Below are 24,194 nucleotides of genomic sequence, written 5' to 3' on the forward strand. Positions count from 1 at the left end.
GGACCCCAGGATCCAGCAAGGGGACCCTCCCTCTGCCCGGAGCCTGGGGTGGGCGTCTTCTCTTCCTGGAGCAGCGAGACTCCGTCGACCCAAGGCTCAGCCTCCACTCGCTGGTGACGTCCTGTGTGACCTCAGGCAGACTGCTTACCTCTCTGAGCTCTACTGCTTCATGGCCAAGCAAAAACGCACACTCCCTGGCAGAAGCCCCAGAGGCTCAGCTCATTTTCAGGATACTGGGAGCCGGGGGCCTTAGGAGCTCAGGCTTGGGCCCCCCGACCTCCAGACGCCCTCCCGAGGAGCAGGAGGGGGCAGGGAGGGCTGGGGGAAGAGCTGCTGGCTGTCGGTCAATAGATAGGAAGGACAGGTGTCCAGCCGGACAGCACGGTGGGGACAATGGCCACCGGAGGCAGAGCAGCAGCTGTAGCAGCCACTTCCAGACCCTTCCGGGTCCTGTGGGCAGTGGTCACCGTGCACAGGCCAGGGCATGCCGTCCTGTCCCCTAGTCCGTGTGGTCATGACAGTGGCCAGCAGAGGTGAGGGGCTTAATGCTGAGGACACTGGCGTCTGACCCCAGGGATTTGTCCTCCTGGCCTCCCACTGGCCAGCCGGGGTGAGGCTCCTTACAGAGGTGGGCAGATGCCAGGATGCTCGGCCACCAGTGGGGCCAAAGGAGGACTGACGGGACAGAGGAGTTCTCCCCCCACCCCGGAGCAGGGAGCCGAGGAGACGCAGCTGGTTGAGTCCACAGGGACCCATCACAGGGGCCAGCGGCCCATCTCCACTGGGGCTGTGCCAGCCGCAGGAGGCCCTGAGAAGGCAGAGCTGGCAGAGGCCAGAGTTCCGCGCCACTTCCCCCAAGCGTCCCTGTCTAGCTGAGCGGCTGGACTGTCAGTTACGGTGTGGAGGCCACGCCGTCGCCACTTCTGGTTTCGGTCAGCGCAGGACTCAGCAGGTGGACCACAGCTGGCTGGGAGCCCAGAAGGTTCCGGCTGGTTCTACAAGTCCTCACTGGCTCTGCAGACACAGCAGAGGGCCAGGGCAGGACCTGGTGGGAGAGGCCTGATCGACCACGAACCCTTGATCATCAGGGGCCTTTGAGAGACGGTCAGAGCCGGAGCCACCCTGACCTGCAGGGCGGGCTCCCTCCTGCTCCTGTGGGGGTGGGGGGCTGTTTCAGGGGGCGCCGTGGTGGGGCTTCTGGAGGAGCAGGGCTGGCAGGAGCAAGCAGGATGGGCAGACGGACTGTGAAGAGGGAGGAAGCCTGAGCACAGGTGTGAGACCCCCCCCCCATGGAGAAGGGCACATTTTAGAGAACTTCCGAAGGGGAGGTGCTGCAGGCAAGGGGACCCTGGGACAAAGGCAGGGCCAGAAGGTGCAGGGCGGGGGTGTGGGGACAGAAAAGGCGCTGCCCCATCAGCACACCTGCTGCTGCTCCCGTGGGTCTTCCGGGCGCCGAGGGCCGCAGGGAAGATGAAGCTGTTTTGGCATCTAGTTCCGTGAAGGAGGAAGAGGGGAACACGTGGCAGGGGCGGGGGGCGCTGGTGCTCAGAACCCCACCCTGCATCCCGGTGCGGCCCAGACGCTGGCCCAGGAGAAGGAAGCACAGGGAGACGGCGCAGGCGCACGAGGCCTCTTGGGGGGGGGGGGGGTCCGGGGTGGTGGGACCAGGGGCTTCCCTGCGAGGGAAGGGACAAGGGACGCCTGACCAGCGGCCCTCATGCCGGCCCCCCCATGCTCCCCACACAGGGTACCAGATCGCCTACCGCCTGGCCAGCAGCAGTCCCAACACCTTCACCACCGTGGAGGTCGGTGCCACCGTCAGGCAGTTCACGGCCACGGAGCTGGCCCCGGAGTCCGCGTACACCTTCAGGCTGTCGGCCAAGACGAGGCAGGGCTGGGGCGAGCCGCTGGAGGCCACCGTCATCACCACCGAGAAGAGAGGTGAGACCTTGAGGCCCTGAGTTGAGGGGGGAGGCTCGAGAGGGCGGCCAAGGCCCCTCCCTCCGGCGCCACGTGCCTCTCTGCAGGCGGGGGGGCTGCAGGAACTGAGCATTTACTAAGCGCCCACTGAGCCCTACCTGGAGCTGGACACGGCCTGTGTCCGCTGAGCGAGCCTTCGCTGTGCACAGGTCATCGTCAAGGCACCGCCACAGGGAGCCACCCCAGCCCCTCTGCGCCTCTCCCCCCTGCATCCTCTCCCCCTGCATCCTTTCCCCCTTCTCCGCTCCTCCCTCCTTCTCGCCCTCCCCCTCCCTCCCCTGCTTCTCCCCTCCTCCCTTTCCCCTCCTCTTCCTCCCCCCATCTCCCTTCTCCCCCGACTCTTCCTCCCCCCTCCCCGTCCTCCTGCCACAACCATCACCCTCTCTATATGATCAGTTGGAGGGACAAAGCCTGCAAGTCGCCAGGGATGCCAGAGCTTCCTCCTCCCCTGGAATCACAGGCCAGCGCTTTGCTTTCATGAGGGGGCGCAGGGGGAGCAGCCAGGGCTCGGAGTTCCTCCCCCGATGCCCCCGAGCCGCAGGCCTTGTGTCCTGCCCTCTTCCTCAGAGTCGATGCAGCCCCTTCTGAAGGAGGGGATGAGACAGCTTTGCTGCAGGTTTGATGTGGCCTCACCAGTCCCAAGTGGACGTATTGACGCCAGCTCCCCTAGGGAGGCACCCTGCCAGGCCCCCACCCTGTGCCACACCCCGGGCCGCCTGCTCCGCCAGGGCCCACAGGGCCTCCATCCACGGGGCTCGGGGACAGGGAGCCCGGGAGTTTGCCCCTTGCCGGGAGGTCCAGGAAGGAGCCTTTGAAGCAGGGACAGGACTGTGGCTGCTGCTCAGGGCTTGAAGAAGTCCTCGGGCAGAGAGCGTGCGTCAGAAAAGCATGCTGACTGGGTTGGATCCAAGGGCCCCTCGCAGCCCGGCACCATGAGGCCGGCGGTGATCAGTTGCCGCTTTGTTACACAGCAACCACACATTCCAATCAGAATCGGTGCTCTTCAGGGTAAACAGTTAAACAATGAGCCCTCCCTCGGCGGAGCTGATTCAATCAAGGGGGTGGGCAGACAGGGCGGCGGGTGGGTGGATGTGTCCCGTCCCTCTGGGCACCCCCAGCACAGGCCCTGAAGGTGTCAGGCCCAGGCTGACCTCCGGGGGCAGGAGAGGGTCCAAAGGGACCTGGAGGTGCCCTGGGGACCAGGTGCTGTTCAGGTGTCGGACTGTCTCTGCTCTGAGGGGGGAGCCTTCGGGGTCCGAGCTGGCCTGGCCACAGTCCCCGTCAGAGCCTCGCATATCCCTGGGAAACCAGGGATGGTCCCTGATCTCCTAAACCATGCGGCTACCTCGGGGGCGGCTGTCGGCCCCCCACTTGACCTCACGGAGCCTTTCCAGGAAGAGCGGCCCCTGATCTGTCCTCTTCTGGTTGCAGAGCGGCCGGCGCCCCCCAGAGACCTGCTGGTGCCCCAGGCAGATGTGACCGCCCGCAGCCTACGGCTCCAGTGGGTGCCGGGCAGCGACGGGGCCTCGCCCATCCGGTACTTCACTGTGCAGCTGCGAGAGCTGCCCAGCGGCCAGTGGCAGACCTACTCCTCGTCCATCAGCCACGAGGCCACCACCTGTGCCGTCGAAAGGTACTGAGAGGGCCGGGACCCCACCCCCACCCACCCCCGCCAGCTCCTGCCCACCGCCTGGGGACTCCAGGGGGAGGGGGGGCAGGGAGTCACCCCACTGAGCAGTCTCTTCTCTTGGGCGGTGCTCCACGGGCTGGGACCCGGGTTCCTGCATCCTGAGCCCGCTTCCCAGACTGGCCTTCCACGCACCCCTGCATCCCTGCACCGATGGTCTGCCCACCCAGGCCCCGGGGATTGACGAGGCTCAGAGGGCGCGCATGGGGACCGTGGGCCTGGAGACGCAGGTGGGGCACCCTGGTCCCTGCAAGGAGGGGAGAGCTGTGGGGGAGGGGCGGCCCAGCCCACGGATGTCGCAGTGTCCTTCTCGTGCTCCACTCCGTGTCCGCCAGGCAGATTCCACCTTGGTACTGTCATTCTCGGTGGCTGGTGGGGACGGTGAGGGCGTCCCCTGAGCCGGCCTCTGCCCGCGTGACCTCCCCTGGCCCCACCCACCCCACTTACGGTGGTGGAGACCAAGGGCTCAGAGGTGCTCCCTGACTTGCCAGAGTCCTGCGGTCTAGACGAGCAGGTCTAAGAAGTGCCCTCTGGCCCTGCGTCCTCACTTCCCCCCGGACGGAAGCCCCAGGCCCATGAGGTTGCGGGGGGGTGGGGGGTGCTGCCCAGGCGACCAGCCGGCATCCTCACGGCCCCTCCTGCCCTGTTTTAGTCACTTCCTATTGGGCTCACTCTCTGGGGCGGGGGGCTGCTGAGGACCCAGTCCCCCTGCCTGCGTGGCTTCTCGGATCCTTGCCAAGAGCTTAAAGGAGGACAGAAGGGGCCAGGACCGTGGTTTCCTAGGCCAGCCAAGCCTCCTGCCCCCTTTCAGAACAAGCAGCACGCAGGCAGTGTGCTAGGACATTTCAAGGACACCAGCTCATGGAGTCGCCACCACGGCCCGGGAGGGGGCACCTTTGTCCCCTCCACAAATGACACACAGGGTCAGGGGTCAGTCTCTTACCCTCGGCCCCGCCCAACCAGCAGGGGGCACGAGGGGCCGTCCCATGGGTGCTCTCTCCCCCCAGCCCCGCAAGGCCCCTTCTGAGCTTCCCTGAGCCCAGCATGGAGGGAAAGGATGATGGGGGGGCTCCTGACCTCAGAAACCACCCCCCCCCAGGCACAGCTCAGGCTTTGGAAGTGGGGCCGGGGTTGGAGTGTGGCTCTGTTACCACAGCGGGGCTGAAGGAAAAGGGAAACGACCCCCCCCCCATTTGAGGATCCAGCACCTGACAGGTTGAGCGTGGTGCCCTCACAGGGTGGGGGGATCGGCATCTGGGGGGATGCACTCTGGAACCAGAACGTCCCAGGCCATCTGTGCCCTGCCCCTTCTGCAAGGGTGACCTCGGGCAGCGGGAGTGGGTGACCTCGGGCAGCTGGCAAGGGCGCTCCTGGACAGCCCTCATCATTTGCCCTTCGGGTCGCTGTGGGGTTTGGGGATGGCATAAGGTGCCCAGGGTGATGGCAGCTGTTGTCACAGTGTCATCCATCTGGCTCTCGGTGCCCGCCCAGAAGGCTGTGTGGGAGCCTGCGTCCTGAGTGGGGTCGGGGCTGAGGGGCCACCTGTTCCTTTCAGCCCAGTTACTGACAGCAGCAAACTGGCAGCTGCGTGATAAGGCCACGCAAAACAGCCAGACCCTGTCCCCAGGGTTCTGCCAGCATCCCTCTTACCCTTTGAATGACAGCCATGGGACCTGGGGCCCCAGGGCTCGCCCTGCAGAGGAGGGGGCCCTTGCGGCAGCCCCAGCCCCAGCCCCACCCCAGGGCCCCAGGGCTTCCAGCAGGGCCCCAAGTCTGTCTTATCAACCATGCCTAGTGCGCTGGGCGCTCAGTTTAATTAGAACATGACTTGCCCTTGGATATAAACAACTTGGCCTCCTTGTGTCACCATCTGAAAGAGAAGAGAAAAATAAAATCCACCCGCCTTTCGTGTCGTGGAGCCTCCTGAAATCGCACAGACCAGTTGTGTGCTTGGGGCCTCGAGGTGGAAAGAGAGGCTCATGATTCAGGACAGACAGTTTAATTCGGTGCAGGAAAGACTGCGGTCAGTTTCCTAATGGGCCAGAACCAGGACTCACGCTGCTCCACCTCCACCCATTGAGAGCAAACATGTCCCAGACGGAGTCCGGGCAAAGCAGTCTTTTGTATGTGCCACTGTATGTGCGCCCTTCCTGCTTAATAATCCTGAAGCTACATTTTCCTTTTTTTACAAAAACATGGAGTTCCCGTCATGCCTCAGTGGGTAACGAATCCGACTAGGAACCATGAAGTTGTGGGTTCGATCCCTAGCCTTGCTCAGTGGGTTAAGGATCTGGCATTGCCGTGAGCTTACGCGGCTCAGATCCCGCTGTGGTGTAGGCCAGCAGCTACAGCTCTGATTAGACCCCTAGCCTGGGAACCTCCATGTGCCGCAGGAAGGGCCCTAGAAAAGACAAAAAGCAAAAAAAAACATTCTTTTCAACTTTTTCATTTGCCACTTACATGAAATCTGCTAGTGGCCACAAAATGTAGACGTTTAATCAAAAGTTTAAAAGGAGAAGTGTAACCGTGGACTTCTGTGCCCCCCTGCACGTGATGAATGTGAGTCCAGGGCTCGGGGGGCGGGGTGGGGACGCGTTTCGGCACCTCTGGTTTCTGGCCGGTGGTTGGATCCCCGAGGGATGCGATGTGGCCGAAGGGGAGGAGGGCGCGACACAGCCAGGTGAGCATCCCGGTGTCACGCGAGGACAGGACAGGGATGGGAGAGCTGGGGCGACGGCTGTTAGGCAGGCATCATGGGCCCTGCTGGTCCTTCTTCTACAGCAGGTGCTGTGAATCCAGACTGAAAACAAGGGCGCAAAGCCAGTCACCGCAGAAAGCAGCGGGGATTCAGTGGCGTCGACTTGCTGGCCTCCCCTCTGTTGGCGTCTTTTTTTTTTTTTTTTTTCCTTTGTGTAGTCATCAACAATAAAGCCACATGGCAGTTCTCCTGTGGCGCAGCGGGTAAGGAGCCAGTGTTGTCCCTGCAGCGTCTTGGATCCCTGCTGAGGCGCGAGTTCCATCCCTGGCCTGGGAACTTCCATGTGCCTTGGGCACAGCCAAAAAATAAATAAATAAAGCCATACTAAAAATCACATCAATTTGGCCAAAGATATGAAGCATGGCTTTCATAGTCTTTGTTCTTTGTGATGCAGATAATGAGTCCTTTTTTTTTTTTTTTGTCTTTTGAGGGCTGCTCCCGTGGCATATGGAGGTTCCCAGGCTAGGGGTCAAATCAGAGCTGTAGCCACCGGCCTGCACCACAGCCACAGCAACATGGGATCCGAGCCGCTTCTGCGACCTACACCACAGCTCACAGTGACACCGGATCCTTAACCCACGGAGCGAGGCCAGGGATCGAACCTGCGTCCTCGTCAGATTGGTTTCTGCTGGGCCAGACCGGACCTCCAATAATGAGTCCTTAATAAATGCTTTCAGTGTCTTAAAGATCCATAAATAAATAAATAGGTAAAGGCAGCAGTGGGTGACTTGGGAAATGTACAAGACTCATCTTTTATCATCATCACCAAGGGACAAAGGACTATATGGAACACTTTCTGTCTACAACAGAAAACCCTAAGCCTCGTCCCAGCACCCCGCACCCCCCCGTCGAAGCTCCCTCTGGCCGTGGACCGGAAATGCGTGGGCTTGCTAAGCCGCACGCATCGAGGCGGTGCACGCGCAGACCCGCTTTCTAGGTGCACTTTGCCTCCGCCTGATTTCGGAGAGCAGCTTGGACAGTGAGGGTCCCGTGTTTCCCAGTCTGTTCCTTCCTGAGTTGGGGGGGTGGTGAGGATTTCGGTCACGGCATCATCTCAGGAATTTCGCCACATTCGCCAAGGTCTCTTTGGACGACAGCAGGTTGCCCGGCGAGGGCACCCAGATGCGGAAAGGACCACAGATGCTGCCCACGGGGGCGGGGCTCCTGGGGGACCGTGACCAGCAGCCTTTGGGGAGACAGGAAAGGGAGCACTTATTTGTCGCCTCCGATGTGACCCATCCCCAGACTCCGTGAGGCAGGTGTGTGATTTATAACGTTCCCTGCCAGCCGCGTTCCCTTGCTTCGTTTTCGTAGATGAAGCACGGCGTGAAGTGACCGTGCGGGGTTGGGCGCGGCGGGGCGGGACCTTGATTTCCTGCTTGGCCGACTCAGAGAGGAGGCGTGAGGAGGCCTGGAGGGTTTGTTCCTTATTCGTTCGTTCATCAAGTGGGCGCGGAGGCCCCGTTCTGCCCCGGGGCCCGGCGGGAGCGAGGGGGCGGGATGCAGGCGAGATGAGGCGTGTTCGGGTCGAAGGGAGTCCCGGGCCGCGAGCAGCTCCGCAGACAGAGGAGGAGGCTGCAGAGGCGGGAGCCCACCGCATGGACGCGGTGACCGCGATCGCCCTCGCCCATGAGCTGGCCGCCCCCTTCATGGGTCCTTCGTTCCCGGTGTTCAGGGCAGGGCATCCTACTCAGATGCCTTTGTGTCCCCTGCGACTCCCCGGGCAGCGGTCACTCCTGTGACCGCAAGCAGGCCGCAGGGCCGTGCCTGGAGCTCTGCTCCCCTGCCTCCTTGCCCAGCCCCGTCTCAGCCCCAGGCCCTTCCAGCCAGCAGTGGGACGTCCTTCACTGCTCCCTGCCGTGCCCCTCCCTGGTCTTCAGGACCCCAAAAGTCAGGAAAGGAAGGGTGGCCTTCAACGAGCATGACCTCTGGCCTCAGATCCCGAAATCGCTGGAGAACCAGGAAGTACCAAGTGTAGTGTAGTAAGGCGTGTGTGCTGCCGTCCTCAACAGGAATACACCAGACAGATGTAAGTGCCACACAGAAAGACAACGCTCACTGCTGTGGCACCTACCACGTGCCAGGCCCTGGGCTGATTTTCAGGTGTCCTCTAATTCACCCTCCCAGGAAACTTTAGAGATAGATAATGTCACCCCCAGCCGTTGCTCCTTTCAGCCATGTCCCCCGAGCACCTCCTGGGCCAGGCACTGCCCTTGGTGCTCTTGGGTGATGCTGGGGGGAGTGGGGGCCCGAGACGCCCAGGGTTCCACCGTGCTCCTACTTGGGCTCTGTCCCCAAGGAGTCCCGAGTCTTGTAAAGGAAACAAACCAACAACTACACATTGTGACGGAGGAGACGCTCGGGGTGTGGAGGACAGTGGCGGCCTTGTCTGGGAGGGGACCAGGCAGAGCACCTGCCCCAGACTCTCCAGGAGTCAGAAGCAGGGGCTCTGGTTGCGGAGTCCACGCTCCCAGCCGCTGCGCCGTCCTGCCTTCTGATGGGACGCGAGCAGGTGGAGCAGGTGCAGATGTGCGGGCTCAGGGACGGGACTGGAGGCTGAGCGAGAGGGCACGTGGCTGCCACCCACGTCAGGAGTCACCCGGGGAGCTGGGACAGAGGGGAAGTTATTCGTGTGTTTTGACTTAGTAAGGGGTATCTCCCAGAAACCAGAGACGGTTCTTGGGGGGGGGGGTGCCTCGGAAGCATCTCCATTCAAGCGGGACCGAGGCAAGGTGGCTGGTCCCTGCTCTTCCAGCCATGGAGTCAGGGCGCAGAGGCACGGAGACCCTCCTGCCAATGGACTAGGCACCTGCAGGGTGAGGCCGCTCTGCAGGCTATGAGGCGGAGCGGCCCTTGAGGCGTCTGCTGGGAGAGAACCCCTGTGGTCAGTGTCACGCGGGCGTGGCCGTATGAGAACAGATCAGGGAACGTTTTCTGATCATGCTTTCCCAAAACAGTTGTCACTCTTTTTTAAAAAAAAGCAGAGTCGTGTCTCTAAGCAAAGTATGACTCAGAGCCGGTTAAAGGCCACTTGGAAGGGGAGCCACTGCTGGTTGAGGCTGGGGAGTGGGGACCCCCGGGATGCCCAGGGGTTCCATGGTACTCCATTTGAGAACCACTGGGCTGCAGGCTGGACTGGGAGACGAGAGAGGGTTGGTTCGACCTGATGTGGGCTTTGCTTAGCCGGGGGGCTGAGGACACCTGGGGCTGTTTGGACCCAGGGGACAGGGGAGGGGCACGGGGTCAGTCTGGTCCTGCTGCGGGTGATGGGGAGGTGGCGGGGCCCTCGCCCCGCGAGGGAGGAGGGAGTGCCCTTCCCTTCCCTGCTCACGTCCAAGTTCAACATGAAGGACGGCCAGGAGCAGCCGGCCAGCCCGGTCCTGAGCAGGGCGAGCAAGGGACGCGCTGCCGAGGGACGGGGTCTGCATCGTCCACAGGGAAGCATGTCTCCGAGGTCTCAGCTGTCGGTGTGCCACTGGGCTGAGCACGGGAGACCCAGGAAATCCAGACTGGAGGCAGGGGGAGGGGCGGCGAGGGAGGGGGTCTGAAGTGCTGTCACCAAGTCCGAGGGTGGAGGGAGCCATGAGTGTCCCTAGAACCTCATCCAGGGGCTGAGGGGGGACCTTTTTCCACGTGGACAATCGACCTCGTCTTGGTCTTCCGCAAAGGGGCAGGTAAATGTTGCTTGAAGACGAGACCCCTATCCCAGTGCCCCAGCCAGGCCCCAGGGCCCTGGCAGAGGGCAAGGGTTGCTTGCCTCCTCCACGAAATGGGAATGAGGAGACGCTACTCCGCATAGCTGGCGCCTGGGTTTCGTGGGGTCAGGTGGGGCCAGCGCTGGGCCCCACATCTGGTCAGTAAGTGGGAGGGAGGAGGGGGCGGTGGGCCCTCCTGCACTGGCCTGGGCAGCCCTTGGGGCCAGGCCCCCCCAGCGCAGACCCCCGCCCCCGAGGGTGAGCGAGGCGGGAGCTCAGACCAGCGCGAGGGCTGATGTGTGTAGCTGCTCCGGAGGACTCCCGCGAGCTCTGCAGAGCAGCGCCTTGCTGCCCCGGAGCATCTCTAGTGACAGGAGCGCGGTTCCCCCGCCGGGAGCCCCCAGCGGAAGACTCCCTCCCCTGAAAGCTCCACCCCGCCCCGAAGGTCTGCTCCCCCATCTCCTGTCTCCACAGTGCTGCGGTCAGAGGGCTGGTCTCCAGAGGGTGCTAAGGTCCCACTGACCTAAGCCCAGAACACCCACGGCTCCGTGATGCCAGGGCTGGGGCGCAGGGAGACGCTCCCGGACGAGCAGGAAAGGTCTCTGTCGTCGCTGGTCACTGGTCTTCGTGGTCACTGGTCTCTTCCGTGTTTCAGGCTGAGGCCCTTCACATCCTACAAGCTGCGCCTGAAGGCCACCAACGACATTGGGGACAGCGACTTCAGCATGGAGACGGAGCCGGTGACCACGCTGCAGGACGGTGAGCCACGGGGCCCGGCCGGCAGAGGGGTGCCCCACGTCCCGCTGCTGCCTTTGTACAGAAACAGTGGCCCCTGGAGAGAGGCCCCCACCCTGCCACTGTCTTGAGCCAGGAAGGGGTCACCCAAGGGCGGGGACAGTGGCGGTGGAATTCATTAGTGCCAGAAGCTCGGGCACCCCTGTACAGCCCCGAGCCATAAATGAAGGCTTCCACATGGAAGGCAGTCTCTCTGATTGGCTTCCAAACCCTTGTGACCCATCAGCATCTCAGAAATGGAATCATTTATAGGGTCATTGACAACAAGTGTCATGGGTAGCTGGGTTTTAAAAGCTTGTCCCCATTTTTCTCATTCATGAGCCGTCCCAGTCTTGCCCTTTGGCAAAAAAAAAAAAAAAAACACAGTTAAGTGATAGAAGTAAGACCCCCCCTAAAAGTTCCTGGTGGCCTTTGACCTCATCTGTCCTGCTCGCAAGACTTGGGGCTGAAGAGCTGTTGTGAGTTTGTGTGATGACCTGGGCGGCCCTGGCAGGAGCCGGGAGACCATGCCCTCGAACCCGCCCAGTGGACAGGCAGGTGCCTGAGATGGAGAGCTTTGCTCCTGGGTAGCAGGGCTGCGGCTCTGCTCCCGGACGGCACACCCAAGCCCGTCGCTCGCCCAGCTGTGCTGTAAGATAAGCCCCAGACCTGCCCCCAGGGCTGTCTTCTCCGGTGACGCAGCAGCGGAACTGTTTTCAAACCAGCCCCTCTCCGGAGGCCTGGCCCCGGGACCTCGCATCTTCAGCTCTGCTCTTTCTGTAACCTGGGAGGGTGGCTGCTCCAGCACGCGGCCCCAGGTGACCTGAAGGACCGACCGAGGGTTCCGGGAACCCTTCTGGCTCTTGACCAACGTGCAGGGCTGGTTTGCTGCACAGCGGAAGCCTCCCTCCCGGGACTGGCCCTGGGATCCCGACCGGGACGTGCCCACTGTGCGGGCGGGAGGCCGCAGCCAGACCCACAGGGAGAAGGACAGGACCTGGCCCTGGAGGAGCCAGGCTCTCTTGTGGCTCCCACTTGAATCCTCTGCTTAACACAACCCTCGGCTAAGCACTCCCTTTTAGAAGAAAGAAAACACACAGTTTTGTGGGCGAGTCTCGGAGAAGCATCAGGGAGCGGGGAGCGGGAGGCCCACCCCACACAGGCTCCCTCAGAAGGCGGCCGCTCCACCCTCTGATGTTCAGATCACTCCTTTGCTGCGCCTGTGGAGTCGTCCTGTCCTCCGTTTCTGAGATTTGCCGTCTCTGCGGTTGATGTGCATGGTGCTGTCATTGGGTGCCTCCAGGTCCAAGCCCCAGCGGAGGCTGACAGGCAGGGACCGACTCCAGGGGTGGGGGCCTGTGTCGAGGAAGGGTCTTCTGAGCCTGGGGATGGTTTGTTTGTTACGGTGGTTGGGATGCCGCGGCTGCCCTGTGACTGTCATCAGGTCACTTGTGATCAGCACGCTGGCCGAAGCCCTTAAGGCAGCACTGCAGGAGGGCACAGGGCACAGAGCCATCCCTGAGGCAGAACGGGAGGCCTGGAGGTATGGCCAATAGAGGCCTTTCCCACGTGCGCCAGCAGGAGGACCAGGAGGCCTGGCCCCGGTACAGGGGAGGCTCACAGAGCAGGGGTCTGGGGGCTGAGTCTGGGATGGTGAGTGGAGTGGGGGTGCCCGGCACACACGTGGGGCAGGGTGGGAGCCGTTCTGAGTCTCCTGCTCCGAGACCCCTTTTGAACACAGACCTCAGAGTGGGGAGGGAGCGTGAGAAGGTCAGTGCGTCTGCTGGGGTGGGGGGGGCACAGCCTCCGGGGGCGCCAGGGTGTGGAACAGGTGTCCAGGAGGGGCCGCTGGATGTGACAGCTGCTCCCGGGCTCTGGGCATGGCTCTGGGCAGGGGGCACACTGACCTCATTCCTCCAGAGAGCAAAGCAGAGCTGCCCCAAGACCCAGACCAGGGCAGATGTGCCTCCAGCCAGTGGAGGTCAGCCAGCTGTCCTGATAGTGACATCAGTGTTTCAAGCCAAGGGCACTGTGGCCTGGCCTGGTCACGGGTCCTTCCTGTTCAGAAGTCATGCTGATCTGAATGCCTCAAAAAATGACACTCCTTCTCCAGGGGTTGGCGGGGAGGGGCGGAGGCGAGGAGGCCTGGGAACCGGTGTGAGCAACCCCCGTGGTGATCCAGGCTCACCTGTGTGTCTCGGCGGGGGGCTCTGTCAGGGGACACAGTCTGTGGTCACCTGTATAGGCTTGGGTACCTTCTCTCCTGGACGCCAGCTGGCAGGTGGGGGAAGGGCATCCCTGGGATGCGGGGGCCCGATGCTGGCTCCTGGGCCTCCCAGGCTCCAGGGAGCTGGCCCTGCCTCCTCCCCACACTGGGGAGCTGGCCCAGTGCCCGCCGAGCACAGGAGAACCCGCTCACCCCCACTTTCTCCTTCCTTGGACTGCAGTTCCGGGAGAGCCTCCAAGCTTCGTCTCCGTGACGCCACACACCACGTCGTCTGTTCTGGTCCAATGGCAGGTAAGGGCCGGGACTCCCAGGGCGTCGTGTGGTGCCCGGTCCTGCGGCAGCGCGGGCAGCTGGCACCTGCCGGGCTGTGTCGGGGTTGAGCGCGGGAGAGGGGACACCCCAGCAGCCCGGGTGGCCTTGCGCCCCGTGCGGGAGGCCGTGAGCGTGACATCCCAGACGGGGAAGCAGGGCTGTGGCGACACGCAGCGTGCCCGGAGCTCTGCGCTTCAGGAGGCAGGACAGGCCCGGACAGGCTGAATGTTCCAGGCTTCGGGAAAGGTGCAGGCAGAGCAGGGCTTCTAGGGCCAGACTTCTTCCCGCCCTGAAGGCTTATCGTTCAGCAGAGATTATTTGAAACCGGACGAGGCAGCCTCAGGATCCTGCATCTTCATTCATTCCTAGTCTTTGGTCAAATGGAGGCACATCCTTCGCAATAGCGCCGCGACCTCGGTGGGCCGTCAGCGGTGCTCCTGGGTGACATTGAAAGAACACGCGGTCCTCCCCTCACTGCCCGCTCTGGGTCACTCTTGCCCACAGTGAGGTGTATTGAGGACAGAAGTCACCAAGGGGCAGGCCCACAGGGAGCGCGAGCCCAGCGGGGCCTGGGCGCTGGGGCAGGAGCAGGGCGGAGCTGGGCCAAGGTTCAGTGATGGCAGCGTGGCCACGGCTTCTGGCCAACGGCGGCAGGTCCTGCGTCCAGAAGGGGGGCCACCATCCTGGGGTGGCCGCTCAGGGAACTTCTCCTAGCACCCTCCACAGGGCCCTGGGGAACGGGTCCTGCCCTGGCCACATGGGGAACAGAGTGTGACCCCCGCCCGACCCCCCCGCCGCCGTGGGCGGAGGCCAAGGGTCAGCCTGAAGGTAGCGGGGCCAGAGGTGCTGGGGAGACCTCGGGGCCAGACGGTCAGGGTTGAGTGTTGGAAGAACCACCGTGTCCCCTAAACTGCGAAGGTGATGACCCCACACCAGCGAAGATTCCTGCTTCCTCCGCTGGAGCTGCAGCTGCGCCTCACGAGGACGTCCTAGGTGGAATTGTGTGACCTCGGAGCAGGTCTGCAGGACAGAAGTGGCAGTTTCATAGGGTTCAGCCTGACCGGACATGGCCGCTTGTCCGAGGAGCTCAGGGTTTGGACGGACTGGGCTTCTGTTCAGAGGGCAGAGGCTCCTTCAGGGGGTGGCCGAGTCCTCCTGGGCCACGTCGCCTCTTCTCTGTGGCTAAGTGACAGCGCCCAGGGGTGGGAAAGTCAAAGGTGATCAGAGGCCTTTCCAGGTGTCCTCCTGGGGAGCCGCCAACTCAGCGCTGGGCGGCTCTGCCGTTTCCAGCCTCACTGGAGCCTGGGCACAGCGTGGGGACCCAGGAAGCATCAGCCAGGCCCCACATGGGGAAGCCGCCGACGGGGCGAGGAGCCCCGGACAGGACGGGCCTGGGACAGGATGGGCCCAGCCTCCTGTGCACGTCTCTGCCCCCCACCGGCCTCCCCGGCCCCAGGTTCCTCCACTGTCAAAACAGGAGGTCAGAGGCCCCCTGAGGTCACTGCGAGGTCTCAGATGCAAGGCCCCTTCGGCCTCCACACTCCTGACTTCCATCAGGCCCTCTGGTGGGAGCTGGAAACACTCAGCATGGAAATCGAAGGTCCCAGGCACCTCTGCTTCCCACCTTCCACTGCCGTGGTCAGTCAAAAGCAGGGGGTGTCCTTGGGCCCGTGCTGAATTCTGCCAGGTTCCTGCTTTATTTGCAGCCGTGGGGCTGACTGCCCGGTGCCTAGGTGAGCACCTGTTCTGTAGAGGCCATGCGCAGGGCTGTGGCATCTCCTCACCACCAAACAGTGGCTGTGGACGAAGGCTGGCTGCCAGCCTGGCTCTCCTGCCTCCAGCCACCGGGCTCCAAGCCCTGGGTTGCGGTTGGAACACTGAGGCGGCGAGAGCTGCACCAAAGGGGTTTTGGCGTGTGTGTCCATCAGCTGTCCCCCTTCTGAGCCCAGGAAGATGAACTAATTGCAAGAACCCCGAGCAGGAGATGGCCAGAATGATGCAATGTGGAAATAAATGGCTGTCAACTGCCTGGCAATTGAAGTAAAATTAAAATTATGAGTCATTTGCTAAATCAGAGCCAACAGAACAAAGAGACTACGTTTAACTATAGATTTGCATCCCATATGGACTGTTTCACCTGTAAGCCTTTTTTTTTTTTTTAGTTAATTTGTTTAAAAATGCAAACACCGCCTGTCCTTTCAAGGCCACTGACCTATGTGAACGGGCCCCCCCATGGCCTTCTGTCAGATCTGATTCTTCCTAGGAGGATAATCGATCTGTGCCTTTCATTCCCCTGCTGTTTGAAATCTAAGGATTTACGAGTCTGTTCTAGGCAGCGGCGGCTCTGTGTTTGCACTGAGGGCCGCTCACGACGGGCGTCCACGTTTCTGAATTGATCACACCCGTTCAGCTGGCTGTTCGGAAACCTCCAGTGGGTCACACAGTCTGTCACTCCAGTGCCTTTCCCTTTGTGTGGCTGCAGTGGATGTTCTGTGAGGGGATTTGCGGCCGTTTGCTAGCCAGGGAAACGTCCCAGGGACAGGTTGCAGACGCCGGCCAGGGAGGCTCGGTGCCGTGAGGGCTGCTCTCCTACGAGGAGCGTCGTGGCCACCTGGGCAGAGTGGACGAGGCAGAGGGGCCTCTTTGGGACACGTCCTGGCCTTCATTCCTTTCCTCCCCACCTGCACCGTTGTCCATCCACAGAGGACCAGCTCCAGCCTGGGTGCTGAGCACCCAGATGCCAACGGGACAGATTCCAGGGCTTGAGAAACTTCCAATCAAGGTGTTGGGTGCTGTGTGCATTAGGAAACTGCCGACTCTGTCCAGAGGGCATGGGAGGTCACAGGATGGACGGTCCTCCCCCAGTAAGCAGCAGGGGGACCAGGACCCAGGCATCATGGCAGCCGGAGCAAAGGCTTCAGGGCGTGACAGCCCCTGGGATCGGCTGCCGAGTTGCAGAGGCAGGTGCGATGGAGCCAGGTTCCCTGGGTCCTCCTGACACATCTGGACTTGATGCCACGGGCATCGGAGGGGATCTGTGTTCTGCCCTCCGGGAAGCAGACGTCTTGGGAAGTCTCAGGCTCAGACCTCAGGACGATAGCAGTTGGGACCCAGCTCTGCTCTACTCTCCGCGCCACCTCAGGAGCCAAGTGGAGCCGCCCAACTCCCCCCTTCCACGTGTCCTGTCTGGGGAAGCCCGCGGCACCCAGCACAGCCTGTCCCCAAGGGCTCTCCAGGAGTGAGGCTCGTGGTGGGAGTGCTGCCCCCTCCCAGCCCTGGGTCCCTCCCTCCTGAACCCTGCCACCTCCAGAGCCTGCCGCCCTCGCCCTCCCGCCATCCCAGCTCCTGGTCCCCTTCCTGGTCAGGGCCAGGTGCATCCTGACCAGGCCACCTGCATTTTAACAGGGGCTTCGAACACTGGGAAAACACTCCGGCCCCCCAAAGAGCCTGCTGGTAGAATTTCTCTTGCACAGAAGGCAGACCGAAGGCATTTCTGGAGGGGCCCCCACTTCCTTCAGGCATCTGCGCAGACAGGTGGCTGATCAGGTGAACTCACCCGGAGGCGGTGGCACCTCCACCTACCGGCTCTCTCCCGCCAGCCCGCTGGAACGCCTGCTGTCCCAGGCCTGTCCGAGGTGCCCTGGGGAGGTAGAGGGCACCAAGACGCAGCCGAGGTCTGGCCCCCGGGGGCACGCACGTGTCACAATCTAGGATCAGCGTCATCAGGGCCAAGGGCTTCGAGAAGGGAGCCGCTGTTCCCGGTCTGGAAATCCTCTCGAGACCATCTGGGTGCCCCGCCTGCACTGGATACGGGCTTGAGCCCAGGCACTGGGCAGCCAGCCTGAGCCCACCCCGCATAGCGGTTGCGGAGCCAGGGCCTAAACGGGCCCCTTGCTTCTGGAACTCTGCGTGTCACGTGGCGCTGCCCTGCTGGTACCTCCTAGGACGTCCAGAGTCGTAGAGGCCTCTCGCTAGGGACAGGTTTCTTCCAGGCTCAGGTGTAGGAAGTGTGGTGAAGCCCCACCCAGAATCCCTGCAGGCCGCCCCGGCCGGGCGCCACCGCGGATCATGAGGGCGCGCCCCGTGAGGCCACCGCCTGGGCTGTGGCAGGCCACCAGCCCCCTCCCCCGGGCTGGGACGGCTCCTGTGGGGGCTCTGGTAGGCCCTGTGGCCTCATGTGGACCTGCCCTTGGCCGGCAGCAGGTGTGCGGTGGGCTGGGGGCTCGGCCTCCTCCTCGACCCCGCAGCAGCCTCTCTGCCTCGGCGGGATGTGTTTGCGCAGCATCCCTGGCCTCCAGCACTTCCCTCCACACCCCAGCTGCCGGCTGTGTGGACACAGGCTGGGGACCAGTTGTTTGCGGGGTCCAGAGCCACATTTGGCCCCCCGCGAGGACACGGTTGTTTTCCCAAAGCCCCCACGTCCTGCCTATTGGATAGTTTTGGATGCGTCCTTCCCGCCCCAGCCCCCCTCCCTGAAGGTAAACGCCCTGCAGCCTCACCTCTACCTGTGTGTCTGCAGGTCAGGCCTGGGCCTTTGCAGGCTTCCGGCCCAGGTCGGAGCGCCTGGCGGGGGATGGAAGGGGACCCAGTGAGGTTGTAGGGCTGGGCCCTCGAGACAGTGGTTTGCTCTGGCTGCTGGCCTTCTTCCGCTCGGACCCCAGAGAGGGAGCCCTCATCATCAAGACGACCCCCCCACCGCCCCCTCCACACAGACAGGGCCCGGGGCCTCGCTGGCCGCACGCTGGCTTCATCCGAGCCTGGATGCAGGGCACAGTGTCACAAGAGAGGAGCAGAAGCCCCCGCGGCTTGTCTTCAAACCCGGGCGGGTTCATAACTGCTGGTGAACAGGCTCCTGCGGACTTGACAGCGGGTTCAGCCCCTCCCCCTGCAGTTCGGGTCCAGCCCATCCTGGGGGGCTGCCCTTGTGGACAACGGCAAGGACCCACCCATCCCCACTCAGTCCTGGTGCCCACCCTGGGTGACTCCCGCCCCCTGCTGCCTCGGCCCCTCCCATCCCTGTGCCCGCTCACCCAGGTCCACTCCCATACAGCCACGGCCTCTGCCACCAGCCTCTCCTCCCCCTAGAGCCTCTCCCCCTTCGAGGGGCAGCTCCGGAACCCATCCCCTACTACTCTCTCTGGTGCTCTGGTCTGCAGCCAGCACTCCCTTTCTGCCACGTCCTGTATCATAACTCAGGGGAGCTGGTGAAGCTGGTGAGTGGTAAGTGCTAGAAGGCAAGGCTGGGACTAAAGCTGTACTCGCATCCCCACCCCACCCCACCCCCGACCCCAGGCAGGGCTCAGCATCCTCTTGTTTCACACTGCAGACCAGCACTGAGCTCCCGGGATGGGGTGCAGGCAGGCCTCCTCTCTCCTCCCCCCCTGCAATGGAGGAGCTCTTCTGACCTCCTGGCGGGCCTCCACCCTGCCACCTGTACCCAGGGACTCGGGGGGCTGGGGGGCTCCCTGCCCTCCAGGGGCTGCATCTGTGAGCACCTGCAGCGCAGCTCAGATGCCAGGGTGGAGAAACGTCTTTCGTCTTCTTCTTACACTTGGACTCCTCTAGCTCTTCCAACCATTGTGTTCCCTACGAGACGGGTAAAGGAAACCCTATTATATGTGGTAATAGCTGGGTTTGGCGGAAGCCCTACTTCATGCAGCTCAAGATCAAAAAACCAAATAACCCCGTCAAAAGACGGGCAGAAGATCTAAATAGACGTTCCTCCAGCGAAGACACGCAGATGCACAAAAGGCCCGTGAAAAGATGCTCGGCATCGCTAATCATTAGAGAAATGCAAGTCAAAACTGCAATGAGGTACCACCTCACGCCCGTCAGAGTGGCCATCCGCAAAAAGTCAGCAGTGGGTAAGTGCTGGAGAGGGTGTGGAGAAAAGGGACCCCTCCTACCCTGTTGGTGGGAATGTAAATTGGCACAGCCACTGCAGGAAGCAGTATGGCAGGTCCTCCAAAACCCTAAAAATAGAACTACCAGAGGATCCAGCAGTCCCACTCCTGGGCATCTATCTGGAGAAAACCAAAATTTGAAACAACACATGCACCCCAGTGTTTGTAGCAGCAATAGTCACAACAGCCAAGACGTGGAAACAACCGCAATTGTCATCAACAGAGGAATGGATGAAGAAGCTGGGATACATTGTATACAGTGGAATATTACTGAGCCACAGAAAGAGTGAAACAACGCCATGTGCAGCGACATGGGTGGACCTGAGCACTACCATGCGAAGTGAAGTAAGAGAAAAATAAATGTCGTGTGATAGCACTTACATGTGGAATCTAAAAAAGAGTTCCAAATGAACTCGTTTACAAGACACAAACAGACTCACAGACTTTAAAAACAAACTTAGGGTCGCCAAAGGGGACGGGGGGGGGCGGGAGGGAAGATCTGGGGGTTGGGACTGGCACATGACACTGAGGTCTATGGAACGATTGGCCAACGGGGACCTGCTGTGTGGCACAAGGAACTCTATCCAGTATCCCGTGATCACCTGCGTGGGAAGAGAATCTGAAAGAGAGGGGACATGTGTCTGTATGTAACTGAATCACTTTGTTGTACAGCAGAAAGGAACATTGTAAATCAGCTACATTTCAATAACATTTTAAGAACCGAATTCAAGAACAAGAAGAAGGAAGCCCTGCAGAATAAGGACTTTAATTTGTCTCAACTGTAGCCAACAGGAAAGCCAGGACTAGAGTCAAAGGGGCAGGTGGCCAGTGTCCGCCTTCCAACCTTAGGACTAGATCTGCACGTGTGTGCATCACACACAAACACACACACACACACACACACAGGCTTTCGTCTCCACCTCCGTGTCTGCAATGGGACACTAGCACGGCCGCTGTCTCTGGCACCAACTAGTAATACGGCTTTGACCTGCCCCACACAGAGCCAATTTTTAAATAGGGGAGGGTGGTACGCCCCCCCCTCAAAAAAAACCCTAAAAGCTATTCTGAAAACAGTTTTGTGAACTCCAAAGGGAGGGATCGGAATAAAAGCCATGCCAGCAGCACCCTGTTTTAAGGGAAGGTTGAGACCCTGTGGTCCCCGGGGCGGGCAGCCGCCAGGACCGACCCAGAGGCTGGAGGAAGCCAAGGGCAGCCTGGGACGCCGGGCCTCACGGGGCTTCCTGGCCTCTCCAATGGCAGGGCTTTGTCCACCAAAACGCAGGAAGGGACCCATTGTAAAATAAACAGAAACCACACCCCAAAATAGCACCCCCTCCATCCTGCCCCGGTCAGACCTCTGGGCTTCACGCCTGTTCTCACCTCCCTTCCTGAGGGCTCCTGGCTTCCCCAGGTCCTGGCTCCCCGGTTGTCTGGGTTTCGTTTAGGGAACTCTTGGGCCAGGGGGCCGAGGGCTTTCTGCTGGAGAAAGCGGTCAGGGTGGTGGTTCAGCCACAGGGTCCTGGACAGACGTGCCTGTGGCCGGGGACCCCGGGGGCTCTGTTATCACCTGCCCCACCTGGATCCACGCGTGCGTGCTGGCCCACCCCCCCTGTGTCTCATTAGCGCTGTGACTGTGAGGGGTCTCACAGCATTTCCACCTGCGGGGGTCCAGGGCGGGCACTCAGGAAGAGGGGCCATGGGGACAGATGTCACACCTTAGAAATATTGAGGGTTCAGTTCCAACCCCCACAATAAAGCAAGGCACACAACCTCTCTGATTCCTCAGTTCATGTCAAAGTTATGTTTATTCAGGGTGCGATAGCATTATGTCTAAAAAATGATCTTAGCTTCATGAAGAAGGGGTGGGTTCCAGCTCTGCTTGAGTCCTGCAGGGAGGGGACGCCCCCGCATGTGGAGGGGTCTGTGCGGGCTGGTGAGACGGCCACAAGCCTGGGTGATGACGGAAGGGACGGGGTGGGCCAGCCGGCTGATGAGGCAGGGCCAGGTCGCATCTACTGCTCTGCTGGGGTCCTGGATTTACCGGGAACAGCAGTGACCTGGGCCACGGTCCCCACCCTTGGCCTGGGGCTCAGGTATTCAGGCTGGACGTGGATGAGACGGCCTTGTCCCCACACACAGGCAGCAGGAACCCTCGCCCTGGTTCTGGGCCCGAGTCCCCTGCCCTCCTCCTCAGTGTGACACCTGCCTGCTTCCTAAAAGCTGGAAACCCTCTGTTTGAACCAGTGCGCGGTTGGCTACATCTGAAGTGTGGTCCCCTGACTGTGGTGTCCTTTGCAGCCCCCGAGGGACGAGAGCCTGAACGGCCTGCTGCAGGGGTACAGGATTTACTACCGGGAGCTGGAGTACGAGGGGGCCTCGGCCACCGAGTCCAAGACGCTCAAGACGCCGTTGGCACTGCGGGCCGAGCTTACAGGTGAGGCCTGCCCTCCTCCTGGCAGGGGGCTGCTCTGAGGCCCGAGGAGGTGCAGCTCCGCTCTCCCAACCCCAGGGACACAGCCCAGGACACAGCGAGGTGCGGTGAACAGAGGGGGCATCTGGGGGGGCTGCCTGGAGGAGGAGCCATCTGAGCTGGTGGTCAGAGTGGCAGGATTGCCCGGAGGATGTGAAGAGAGAGGCGTGATTACAAGGGCCCAGCAGACAGTGGAGGCGGGGGGGAGGCAGGAGGAGGTGGGGGCTCAGGGAGGGCCAGGGGGTGCTCCCTGTGGGGGGTGGGGGTGCAGCTGGAAGGTGGTGGCCTGTCTGCCGTGATTTTATTCAGGGAGAAGGAGCGGCCAGGGCTCCGGGACAGCAGGGCCATCCTGATGGAGCGGGTCTGGGGGCCGGGGTCCCAGGACGAGCAGCTGTGTGGAGCCCCGCTTCTCCCCTCCTGGCTGATGCGTCTGTGCAGCCTGCGCTGCACCAGCCCCGGGCCAGGCCCTGACTGTCCTTCCAACGGCCACGGAGGCGGTTTGGCGCTCTGAGAAGACTGCCGCTCGCCCTCCTCTCTCAGAAGGAGGCTCCCAGGCCTCTCCTGTCCTGGCGTCCCCAACAGCATCACAGAAAACACTTCAGCCCTTGACACTTTGTGCCGAGTCAGGGCGAGAGCGGTGGGGGGGCCCCGCCTGTTGAATCAGAGGCCTTCTGGGCCTTCCGTGCACCTGTCCTCCCATCCCTGTGCGGGTCACACGGGCAAACAGGCAGCTCCCCTGCTTCCTCCTTCACCTCCCCTTTTGGGGTCTCGGGGCTGCAGTTTGGCCCCTGCCCCACCGAGGACCTGGCTCAATTGTCGCCCCATTCTCGGCTTCACCCCGAGTGTCCCTTGCCGGTGGCCAGACAGCAATGGGCATCTCCCGGGGCTTTGGAGCAGAAGCAGGCCGTGAGCTCAGAGGCTGGGGCCGATCGGCGCGCTGGCCACACAGCTGCCTGTCCCTTTTGTCGTCTGCTCAGCCCGGGCAGCCGGGGGTCCTCCCCGAGCACAGGCACCTGCGGGAGCCCGTCTCCGGGTCTGAGTCCTCTCTCGAGCGGCTTTGCGCAGGGCTGTGCCACGCGCTCATGCGATCTGATTCATCGGGGAGGGGGTGGCACAGGCCCACCCCTTCCCAGGCCGGGCAGGGTGCCTGGAGCAGCTCGGGTCCCAGGGGCAATCCCCGCTCCCCGCATGCTGACCCCGCTTCTGCTTTGCTTGGCCCCTCACAGCCCAGAGCAGCTTCAAGAGCGTGAACAGCAGCTCCGCGCTAACCACGTACGAACTAACACGTAAGTGACAGCGCCGTGCAGGGGCCGCGTGATCGGAAGCAACGGGGCAGCGCCCCTTGACCCGTCCGTGGAAAGTGACCGTGAAAACCAGCTGGGAGGAACAGCTCTCATTTCTAGAATTCTCCTCCCAAATGCTGCTTCACCGCATGCTGGAACCGGCAGGGAGCCAGGAAAGGAAAGTTCTAGAAACAGAGGCTGGGGGAGGGGGGGATGTACAGACACATGAGGTCGAGTGTGGGACAGAAAGGCAAGTCAGAAATGCCACGTCTCCTCTCTGGCTCCTCCTCTTGGGGTAAAAGACACATGACAGAATTTCCCGTCTTACCGTCCTTAAGTGCACAGCTCAGCGCCACTAACTCCGTGCACGATGCCACCTCCGTCACCTCTAGGCCTTTCTCAGCTCCCCAAACTGAGACGCTGTCCCCGTTGAACCCCCCGCCCCACCAGCTACTGGCACTCGCCTTCTACCTCCTGGTCTGTGAACCTGGCTCCCCCAGGGACCTCGGGGAAGTGGGTCACATGGTGTCTGTCCCTCTGTGCCTGCATCGAGCTGTAACGCGGTCAGACGTTCTCCGTCCTCGAGGCTGAGGGGTCACACGGAAGCCGCGCCCAGGGTCTCCCTCTGTCCTCGCGCGGCCCCTTGGACCTCTGGCTGGGGTGGTGTCAGCGGGCAGCAGGACTGAGGCCCCAGTGGGGCTCACTTGGGCGCAGAGAGCTGGCTGGGCTGGCAGGGGGATAGATTGGTGGGGGGAGGGGCCGGCCCTTCCTTTGGCCCGGCGGTGGGGGGGCGCCCTCTGGGGCTGCCAGAGCCCCCCATTCACCCCCACGGCGCCCAGGGGACTTCTCGTCCCTCCTCCCGGACGTGGCTGCCCCGTTTGCCGTGTGCTCCCTGCACCCCCATCACTTGTCATCCTTTCCCCGTCTCCCCAGGGAGTCCCTCTGGGCCGGATGCTCCCCCAGATGTGGCATCCCCAGGAGCCGGGGAGGGGCTGAGTGCAGGCCGGGCCCCAGTGACGGGGGCTTCCTCCTGGGGGTCTCCGCCTGGGCCTGGCAACCGCGGGTTGTGAAGAGCGGGAGGGTGGCCTCGGCCACGCAGCTGTGT

The 24,194-nt window shown here is 62.2% G+C and overlaps 1 protein-coding gene across 2 annotated transcripts in view; it reads left to right on the plus strand.

Annotated features, from left to right (window-relative positions):
• The window catches only part of SDK1 (sidekick cell adhesion molecule 1), a 518,297-nt gene that overhangs the window by 439,349 nt on the left and 54,754 nt on the right, over positions 1-24,194 (plus strand). The window contains exons 28-33 of one of the 2 annotated variants that reach the window (XM_047779449.1): positions 1,747-1,941; positions 3,412-3,613; positions 10,776-10,879; positions 13,342-13,412; positions 21,635-21,770; positions 23,033-23,092. In XM_047779449.1, the coding sequence (XP_047635405.1) occupies positions 1,747-1,941; positions 3,412-3,613; positions 10,776-10,879; positions 13,342-13,412; positions 21,635-21,770; positions 23,033-23,092 (768 nt within the window). The remainder of the gene's footprint in view (positions 1-1,746; positions 1,942-3,411; positions 3,614-10,775; positions 10,880-13,341; positions 13,413-21,634; positions 21,771-23,032; positions 23,093-24,194) is intronic. The other variant, XM_047779450.1, reaches the window with a different exon arrangement.

This window comes from Phacochoerus africanus, chromosome 5 (assembly GCF_016906955.1).
Source record: "Phacochoerus africanus isolate WHEZ1 chromosome 5, ROS_Pafr_v1, whole genome shotgun sequence".
NCBI classification, from domain to species: Eukaryota; Metazoa; Chordata; class Mammalia; order Artiodactyla; family Suidae; genus Phacochoerus; species Phacochoerus africanus.